Source organism: Eucalyptus grandis, chromosome 5 (assembly GCF_016545825.1).
Source record: "Eucalyptus grandis isolate ANBG69807.140 chromosome 5, ASM1654582v1, whole genome shotgun sequence".
NCBI classification, from domain to species: domain Eukaryota; kingdom Viridiplantae; phylum Streptophyta; class Magnoliopsida; order Myrtales; family Myrtaceae; genus Eucalyptus; species Eucalyptus grandis.
In genome coordinates this window covers 56,649,799-56,660,599 of record NC_052616.1, presented here as the reverse complement: position 1 = coordinate 56,660,599, position 10,801 = coordinate 56,649,799, and the positions used below count along the sequence as shown (strand labels likewise).

Sequence of the window (10,801 nt, the reverse complement as noted above, 5' to 3'; positions counted from 1 at the left end):
GCGCTCTGGGGAGAGGAGAGAGAGAGCGTGAAGGTGAGGCAGAAGTGAGAAAGCGCGTGGAGAGAGGAGAGAGTAGAGTAGAGGAGAGGAGAGTTTTTAAATTAGCCTGACATTGGTCCCTCTGGACACGTGTCGCCATCTCATAACCTTCCTATTTATAATATTTCTCATAGTTCCCACAACAAAAATACATAGGAGGGCAGACTGCCCTCATCTCCTTCCCATAATTCCCTGCCCGCTGCCGCAAGGCCAAGGGGATTCATCAACCTGAAAATGAGTTCTTGCTTCACCATCTCCCTCTCCCTCTCTCTCTGCCTCCTCTTCTTCTTCATCAATTTTTCGGGTACAGAATCTGCACCTACTTATCTATGGCATTACTGCAACGCCACCCTCTACTCTACCAACTCCACCTACCAATCCAACCTCAACACCCTGCTCTCTAACCTCTCCGCCGCTGCCGCTGCCACCGACAACACCGACGGCTTCGCCAACGCCACCGCCGGCCAAAACCCTCCCGATCGGGCCTACGGGCTCTTCCTCTGCCGCGGAGACGTCAGCACCGCCACGTGCAGCGACTGCGTGACCACCGGAACACAGGATATCCTCCAAAGATGCCCCAACCAGCGAGTCTCTACGATCTGGTACGACGAATGCATGCTGAGGTACTCCAACGCGTCCATCTACGGGGTCATGGAACAGGTGCCTGGTCTCAAGATGATTAACACCGGGAACATCTCCGACCCAACCCGGTTCATGCAAGTCCTGGGACAGACCATGGACGACGTCGCCACAAAGGCGTCCGACGGTGGGTCGGGGAAAAAAGTCGCGGTCGAGGAGGCGAATTTCACGAGCTTGCAGAAGCTGTACACTCTTGCGCAGTGCACGCCGGACTTGACTGCGTCGGACTGCAACACATGCCTTCGCGCGGCGATTGCGGGCCTTCCCCAGGACAAGCAAGGTGGGAGGACGCTCAATCCGAGCTGCAGCGTGAGGTTTGAGCTATACCCCTTTTACAATGCCTCGGCTTTGGCGGCACCGGCCCCTCCGCCATCCCAGGTTCCGTCTCCTCCTCCTGCTCCTAAAGGTACGCGTTTGTTTTTATTATTTGTCTTCCTCTATACAAGAAACATCTATTGCATTTATTCATTTGGCAAGTACTAATGCTACTTGATAGTTTAAATTCTTCGATTGTACTTCTTTAACAAAAATAAACTATGAAGTGCTGTCAATTATTTAATACACATCGGTGATAAATCAAGCTTTGGGATGTAATCTAGGGGCTTTTCAGAGTCTCATTCTCTTTCGCTGTACTTTCAATAATTTGATTGATGATGTATATTTTTCATATTTTTTTTCTCTGGTTTGTAAGTTTTAGTTCTTTTCTTTTTTTCTTTTGGAATGAAGTCTAATTTTGACTTTTTAGCACGAACATCTAAAATATATTTGATACAAATACTGATATTTAAAATTATATATAATTTATAATCTTCCAAACTTTTTGTTAATCTTCCCAAACTTAAAAGTGTTCTTTTGCATCTTCAACTTTGAAAGGAAAATTATGAGTGGAAGGAAATAAATAACTTTTGATTCCACACAGATAAGCTATCCATTAAACACCTACGCCTGTTTTTGTTCTTACCCTTTTTAATTTCTCTTTATTTCTAGCATACTTGTTATTAGAGTCAAATGTAATTTTTTTTTTCCTAAGTCTCCTCTTTTAGCTTTGAATCAAGATCTTGATTTGGAAGGTATTGTCTTGTCTATCCATCCTATTAATCATGAAGCATTAATTACCATAAATCTTTTTCTGTCAAGCAAAAATATATGGATAACATATGTACTGAGTAATTGGTTAGATGAAGGAAAACATGATTTTCGATTACATAAAATCCTCTGGTCTTGTGGTCCTGTCTTTTTTTTTTTTGAGTGATGAGTTAGGTGTTGTTGTAAATTTTTGTTAAAGAAACTGTTGAGCGGCTGTGTTGAAGATATTATTAATAAATGCCAAAAGTTATAGAAATAAATACGTCATCGACGTCCTTCGTCCCATAAAGTCAAGACGGTGGGTCACAGGCAATTATATGTCTCAAAGTCATACCGGTTGAACACGGTAGGTTCTACGTCCACTTTAGAGATTAGATTCTTTACATAACAATTGGTTAAAGGTGGTTTTAACCAATTAATGGTTAATCCCCTATAAACAATTGGTGCACTCACATGGGAACTAGGAAAAGAATGGATTTTGTAAGATGGACAGATTATAAATTACAGCTTAATTTCTTCTGGACATTTGCTCTTTAAGCGCACTTTTTATTTTTCGTTTTTCTCTGTTGTTTATGTTTCCTCTAGCCTATAGTAGCAGTTCCAGTTTCTAAAATTTCGTAGTCATAAACACATACTGATGCTATTAAGATTTTGATGCACATATGTAGGCAAAAGCAATAAAACTACTGTGATAATCATTGCCGTCGCTGTTCCTGTTGGCGTGGGCGTGGTGCTTCTCTTCCTCGCTTGTTGTTTGAGGCGGAGGAAAGTGACCAAGCCGTACGAAGTCGTCCAAGAAGATCAAAGCAGTATGAAATACGTACCTATGCTGTATAGTTGGATAGAATGACGAAACTGTATGCGCGGGATATACTGTTCAATGCTTTCAGTGAAATGACCATCTTATGTTGTTTTGTTGTGTAGGCGTAAATGACATTGCAAACGCCGAGTCCTTGCAGTATGATTTTGCCACCATACAGGCCGCCACAGACAATTTCTCTCACCAAAACAAGTTGGGTGAGGGTGGATTCGGGGAAGTTTTCCAGGTATGGTTAGTCGGAAAGCAGATTGAGAATGGCTTAAATGCACTTGCAAGATCTTTAGTGTGAAAAGATTTGAAGATTTTTGATTTGGTAATTTTGAAAGGTTGTCATCAGGAGCTATTCATGTGTACTTAGACATCAAAATGCTCATTTTTCAGGGTAGGCTTACTAATGGACAACAAATAGCTGTGAAGAGACTATCTCAAGGCTCGGGACAAGGTGTTGGAGAATTTAAGAACGAAGTCCTACTGGTAGCAAAGCTTCAACATCGGAACCTTGTGCGGATGCTTGGGTTCTGCTTGGAGGGTGAAGAAAAACTGCTTGTCTATGAGTTTGTGCCGAACAAAAGTCTCGACTACTTTTTATTTGGTACGTTACATTTCAATTTATTCCAAAGCTATTGCTTTTCCTGTTGAGGGAGCATTTGAGTAGCCACCAGTTACGTTGAATGTTTCCATAGCTTTTGGAGCCTAGAGTTAGTTCGCATAAAATCTATTTAAAAGGATTTATTAAGCAAAGATACCCACATTTGAATTGTGCATACATGTAGATCCTGAGAAAAGAGCAAGCAATTGGATTGGTCGAGACGTTACAAGATAGTATGTGGGATTGCTCGAGGAATGCTCTATTTACATGAGGACTCTCGACTTCGGATCATTCATCGGGATCTAAAAGCAAGCAATATCTTGTTGGATAGTGAAATGATTCCAAAGATTTCAGATTTTGGCATGGCAAGAATTGTTGTAGTGGATCAAACACAGGCAAATACCAATAAAATTGTGGGGACTTTGTAAGTATTGCTAAACTTTGTTCTCTACTTTTTATGCTCATGTATACTTATATTGCTAATGCATTATGTTTTGCAGTGGTTATATGTCACCTGAGTATGCAATGCATGGGCAGTTCTCTGTGAAGTCCGATGTATATAGTTTCGGTGTTCTACTTCTTGAGCTCATTAGTGGTAAGAAGAATAGTTTCTTCTACCAATCAGATGGGGCGAAGATCTTGCTAGCTATGTAAGTTGTAGAAATTGACTATAACTAAATGAAATTGTTAAACAAAGCAAATTTGACGTATTGAATTTTTTTTCTCAATGAACTATTTTTTAGGTCTGGAAAAATTGGAGAGACGGTACGCCATTGGAAGTGTTAGATCCAGCCGTTGGAGACTCATATTCAAGAGATGAAGTTCTTAGATGCCTCCACATTGGTTTACTATGTGTTCATGAAGATCCAATGGATAGACCCACAATGGCAAACATAGTCTTGATGTTGAACAGCTACTCTGTTAGTCTTGCACTGCCCCAACAACCAGCCTTCTTTCTCCGGAGCAGGACGGAGACATCGATGAAAGAGCTTGAATCGGACCAATCTGCCAGCAGGTCTACACCAGTGTCGATCAATGAGATGTCAGTCACCGAAGTTCACCCCCGTTGAATGGTGATGTGAGTAGAAATCTTTCCTCACGATAGTCACCGAAAGACCTTGGTCATAAGATCCATAGTAGTCCTGCGAGATCAATTATGAACAATGAGCAAACACCTTTGGCATGGGAGGCTGTTTATATTTATGTACATCTGTGTGTGGTCTTATTGAGGAATATAAGTTCTTCCTTGTCTAAAGAAATAATGAACATAAACGGCTAGTTTCATTAATCGTCGTCTTTTACATAACTTTTCATGATGTACGAGGAAATATTTTCCATTTGTGCATAATTTGCACCACTTTATTTTCGTCACATTTATTAGAAATCGAGGTCATAAACCTCGCCTCCGTATATATTCCTTAGATCGACTTGCATAGTTACTTCATTATAATGATTGGTGGTTGATTACTGATGGAGAGGGAAGCAACTAAGCACGGATCCTTCTGCTCGTACATTTCCTCATCTTTACACAAGAACAAACATCTCCCTCGCTCTCTCTCTCTCTCTCTCTCTCTCTCCCCCTCTCTTACCGATCCATACACGGTGAGCCGATGCCGGCCCCACATCAGCCAAACTCCATAATTGATTGGCTTTTTCCACCACCATCCTCTCATGTGTCTCTTTCATCCGAGATCATAGCCGTGCCCTCCAAGAAGTGGAGCTAGTCACTGACACATGTCAGTTCGTGATTGGTGTACAGTACATAAGTGCTTGCCACATCAGCCGAAGGGGAACTTTGTAACCACTTGTTACTTTTTTCTCAAGTAGAGTCCGCTTACCTTGTGCAATTAGACCCGATAAGTTTTCTCGTGTCAAGTCGAGGGAAGTTTGAAAAATTTGTTAGAAAGTTACATGATCCCAGTCCATGGACGGTCTCTGTCACCACGGTCATCAATTGAAACTGAGATTATTAGAGCTGCATATATCTGGACCCTGGTTGGTCAAGTCTCCACCCTCAACAAGAGAATACAACTCACGCAACTGACCTTGATAAATGACCCTTGTGCGAGGACAAAAAGGCTACCATTCTCACCGTTCATCCTATTATCTTTCCCCACCTGAATCATAATGGCACCACCAACAGCCATTCATTCATATTTTTTTTCAAATCACTCATTTTTCTTCGAAAGGGATGCATCCCTTTCTTTCGTTGCCCAATTGAAACCGTCGTCTCACCTCTCTTCTGGGCTCGTACGTAAGTCTCGGTACAATTTCGAGTGAATTTAGCCTGAATTATGGTCACGTCACTAAAACGACTCCTTAGGCTGCGTTTAGTACCTCTAAACATTTTTCCAACCCTTCTTCCGAGAGAACAGAGCAGCGTACCCCTCTTCTTTCGACGATTTTTCTATGCTCAGTTCCGCAAGCAAAGTAAGATCATCAGACCATGAATTTTCGCTTCATCATCTCCCTCGCCCTCTTCCTCTTCCTCAATTTTCTCAGCAATTCCAGTCGTACTACAGAAGCCGCACCTACTTATCTAGAGCACGACTGCCCGAACACCACGCTCGTCGCTCCCAACTCCACCTACCGATCCACCCTCAACGCCCTCCTCTCTTCCCTCTCCTCCGCGCCGCCGCCGGCGACGCCGACGGTTTCGCCAACGCCACCGCTGGGAAGGACGCTCCCGACCGTGCCTACGGGCTCTTCCTCTGCCGCGGTGACATCGGCGCCGCCACGTGCAGCGAGTGCGTGGCTACGGGAACAAAAGACATCCTCCGATGGTGCCCCGACAGGCGATCCTCCGTGGTCTGGTACGACGAGTGCATGTTGAGGTACTCGGACCAGTCCATTTACTCGGTGATGGAGACGGTACCTATATACACGATGCCGGACACCGGGGACGTCGCCGAACCAGATCGGTTTATGCAGCTGCTCGGAGAGGCCATGAACGATGTGGCGGTGAGGGCTTCCGGCAGCGAATCGGGGAAGAAGTTTGCGGTCGTGGAGGCGAGCTTCACGAGCTCGCAGAAGCTGTACACACTTGCGCAGTGCTCGTCGGACTTGAAGGGCTCGGACTGTAACACGTGCCTCCGGGCGGTGATCGCAAATCTACCTCAGGGGAAGCGAGGAGGGAGGTCGTTCACTCCGACCTGCACGGTGAGGTTCGAGCTGTTCGCCTTTTATAATACCTCGGCCGTGGAGGCGGCGCCCTTGCTTCCTTCTTCTCCTCCTGCTCCGGTGAACGGACCCAAAGGTACATGTTTGATTGAATCGAGGAGATGGATTTAGACATAATTTGTTCATAGATTGTGGTGATGATTTTTGTCCGTCCTGTATCCGGTAGATAAATTCTTTCAAGCTATTCTTATTGTGATATTTTTTGGGACGAATGTGGACCGTGTATTTGCTGGTGGGGACTAGAGTTTTCGTTATTAAATAATATAAAAGATTTTATTAAGATACGTCCCTGACAAACTGGTTAAGTAATCAGACAAAAAAAGTTCATAATTTTAAATGAACTATTTTTCTTGCGTTGTAAGTTGCGTTATATATTGTTAGTTGTTTATAATGCGTTATATTCTTTTGGTGTCGAACCTTTGATTTTTAAGATTTTACTTTTGTTGGTTTTTGTCGCTTTTGCCTGGCAAATTATGTCTTTCTCAAATAATTACTTAAATGTTTTCCATTCTTTTCTCTCTTTTGTTTTCCATTTTTTTTTTATAACTTTAATGCTTCATTCAAGTCTTCTGTACCCTAAAGTCAAGATGAGGTACATTTAGGTGCAAACTTTCCCAAGTGGATCAGGCAATTGTCTCAATCTCATGCCAGTTAAACAGGGTAGATTCTGATATCACTTTTGAGAATAGATTACTTAGACTACTTTAACACGAAAGACATTGCTAGTGGACTTTTAGTCAAGTTAGTCGCTTATACCAAATTTATGATCGGTGCTATCCTAAGATATAAGAATTAAAACGGGAAAAACATAATGTGAAATGGACAGAAAATGAAGTACCACAATACTCTTTTAGACATTTGCTCTGGAAGCAGGACATTTTTTAACAATATAAAATCCCATGCCTGAAGATAGCAGAATCATTTAGTCTGTACTGTTTTTGCATCTATTTTTCTAAAATATAATGCACTCCTATGAGATGGTTTCACTTGTGCAGGCAAAAGCAATAAATCGACCACGATAATCATTGCCGCGGCCATTCCGGTTGGCATTGCTGTCATACTTCTCTTTGTCGCTTGCTTTTGGCATCGGAGTAAAACAACAAAGACGTATGAAGTTGTCCAAGCAGAAGGGGGTACGTAAAGACGGGCGTGCACACGCCTCATACTCGGATAGAATTTCCAAACTGTCTACACGAGATACACTGTTCTATGGTATCGGTGAATGACTATCTCCTGTTGTTTCGTGGTGTAGGGACAAGTGAACTTACAACTACTGAGTCCTTGCTGTACCATTTAGCTACTATACAAGCTGCCACAAACAATTTCTCTCATCAAAACAAGTTGGGCGAGGGGGGATTTGGTGCAGTTTTCCGGGTATCATCTGTTAGATTCATATAATGTTTCATAAAATTATCTCAATATCTTTGACGTTTTCAATGTGAAGTTGTGGTCAGAAGCTATTCATGTGTACTCAAGCAATCAAATGAAAATTTTTTAGGGTAGGCTTCCGAATGGACAAGAAATAGCTGTGAAGAAGCTATCTAAAAGCTCAGGACAAGGTGTTGGAGAATTCAAGAATGAAGTTGCTTTGGTAGCAAAGCTTCAACATCGAAATCTTGTGCGGCTGCTTGGGTTTTGCTTAGAGGGAGAAGAAAAGTTACTTGTCTATGAGTTTGTGCCGAACAAAAGTCTTGACTACTTTCTATTTGGTACATTCCACACTTCAATAGACTCTTAAGTTGTCATTTTCTATATGGAAGAAACCGTATGTGATTAACATAAACTTAAAGTTGAAACTCTCACTAGCTTCTGGGGAACATGATGAAAGTTCTTCGAGAATTTATCATCTTAGAATAATTGGGTTCTAATTGTGTAAATATGTAGATCCTGATAAGAGAAGGCGGTTGGATTGGTCAAGACGTTACAAGATAATATCTGGAATTGCTCGAGGAATGCTGTATTTGCACGAAGATTCTAGATTCCGGATCATTCATCGTGATCTAAAACCAAGCAATATCCTGTTAGACAGTGATATGAACCCGAAGATTTCAGATTTCGGCATGGCTAGGATTTTTGGAGCAGATCAAACTCGGGCAAAGACTAATCACATCGTGGGGACCTTGTAAGTCTCAATTCTTTCTTAGATGACTTATAATTTCTTGTTTATATGATCTATCTTTTGGTTGATCTAAGAATCAGAAACAACGCCATGCTCATGGACATGCTAATCCTTGTACATACTCATTGGAATGTGGGTCATTAGCGACTTGCTTATTTTATCAACTTATAATAACATAATGGATGCTACGACCCATGTATTTGGTTTGCAGTGGTTACCTATCTCCTGAGTATGCAATGCGTGGGCAAATCTCAGCAAAGTCCGATGTCTATAGTTTTGGTGTTCTAACCCTAGAGATCATTTGTGGCAAAAAGAATAGTTGCTTCTTCCAATCAGATGGTGGTGAAAATCTTGCCAGCTATGTAAGTTGTTTCTATCCTATTAGGGCAAATATCATGCTCTACCAATCTAATTAAGTCGAAATTCCTTCACTGAAATAATTTTTACAGGCGTGGAAGCATTGGAGAGCCGGTACACCGCTCGAAGTGTTAGATCCATTCATTAGCAACGCATATTCAATAGATGAAGTGGTTAGATGCCTCCACATTGGTTTACTAGGTGTTCAGGAAGATCCAGCTGATAGACCCACCATGGCAAGCATAGTCCTTATGTTGACCAGCCACTCTGTTAAGCTTTCACAGCCTCGACAACCGGCCTTCTTCCTCCAAAGGAGCACGGAGAGACAGTTGAAAGAGCCTGAATCGGACGAATCCACCAGTAGGTCTATGCCGTGGTCGAACAATGAAATGTCAGTTACTGAGGTGTACCCTCGATGAATCGTGATATGAGTGGAGTCTTTCTTTATGATAGTCTCACAGAGACCTTGAGATCCTTGGCCATCCACAGGGATCATTAATGAACAATCAATAAGCACCTTTTTGGCATTCTATTTTGTCCGTCTCTCAATCTTTATAGTAAGGACATCCAACCGTCCTCGTTCTTTCAAGAGAAAAAATCTAAAATGTGAGTCCACTTGAAGACGTGGTGAGCAATGAGTAGAGTGACGCACTGTCTACATGGCAAAATATGCCTACCTAATATTTTCTTCCATTCATTACACGCCACCATCTGCCTTCTGGCCCATTGACTGAACTAGCAAATACTCCAATCGATCGATATAAACAAAATGGGCAAAGTCTCGATTTCATTGGCTTCGCCATCGGCCAACCATCTTGGCCTCGGAGCCGCCTCCGTCATCATGCGCTCTCGCAAGCAGGTTTCTTTTTCCAATTTCCTCATATGCCTTAACTGTTTCGCTTCCCTCAAAGTAGTTTCGATGAATACGAGGTGTGCGAGTTTGAATTGCGATGATTCTATGATGTTTTTAGCAAATTTGGCGTCTCTGATATCTGAGGGTAGAGATACGCCATAATGAGCTGAGTTGATCATAGTGATACGCCTAAGTGATCTAACCTGAGTTGATTATAGTGATACGCCCGAGTGAATTGATTTTAGTTAGCTTTTTTTTAGCAAATGTGCTTAAAATGTGGTAAATTTTTATTTTCTTTTTTTTTTCCAGGGAAAAGGATCCAGGTGATTATCTATGTGTTACTATTTAGCAGGTAACTTTCTCAGTGTCACATTAAATTATGGTTTTTGGACCTAGGCATGTCCTTAAAAGGCTTTATCCTAGCTCAATCTGGACCTTGAGATTTTCAAGATGTAAAGCAAGAAAATGGTATTCCCTCATTCTATGGAAGACAAATATATTGATGGGAACTTGGGGAATGTTGGGCGTATAGACACTAGCACGTTAAGATAAGAAATGCAGTCCTGTCAGTTCACCTGGGTTGCAGGCAGGCGGGGCAGGCCCAACACGGAAGCAAAAGCTTTGTGCAGTTTGGTGAGGTTACCCTGTAACCAGACATCAAGGATCCAAGCAATACCCTCGCTTACAAGGTACAGGGTAACTAGGGATACTGCTTAGATCATTGCATTAGATTCGGTTTCTTAGATCATTGCATTAGGTTTGGTTCATAACAAGTGTCTTATTGATGGAATTCGGTCCTCAGCCCGATGAGCTAAGCTTAAGATTGTTCTATATATTTCTTGAGCAAATGAGACTCTGTTTCAATTGGTATTTGAAAAATTGAGTTTTATCTCCATTTAAATTCACTGAAGTGAAACGGACACCTCTTTCGCACTGTCCTTTTACTGCTAGTGTGCTTCTCCTATTTTAGGCTTCGATTTTATCTCGAAACAACTCGGGAATCATCTCTTTCTTTTTCGTATTCATTACTTGTTCAGCAGACTGGAAGTGATTGGTTAAATTGGCAATTAGAAAAACGAAAAATAAACGTAATTGGTCAAATTTATAATGCTATTTGAT

At 41.9% G+C, this 10,801-nt stretch overlaps 1 protein-coding gene and 1 pseudogene across 1 annotated transcript; both read left to right on the top strand.

The window, feature by feature from the left end:
* Nucleotides 1-237: 237 nt before the first annotated feature.
* Nucleotides 238-4,535, top strand: LOC120293177 (annotated as a pseudogene).
* A 769-nt stretch (nt 4,536-5,304) lies between these two features.
* On the top strand, nt 5,305-9,361 carry LOC104447479 (cysteine-rich receptor-like protein kinase 10). Its single transcript, XM_039312105.1, is given in 8 exon segments — nt 5,305-5,802; nt 5,805-6,429; nt 7,349-7,486; nt 7,606-7,727; nt 7,852-8,062; nt 8,238-8,475; nt 8,684-8,834; nt 8,922-9,361. Coding segments are annotated over 8 exon segments (1,995 nt in total). The 5' UTR covers nt 5,305-5,619; the 3' UTR covers nt 9,249-9,361.
* The last annotated feature ends 1,440 nt before the right edge of the window (nt 9,362-10,801 follow it).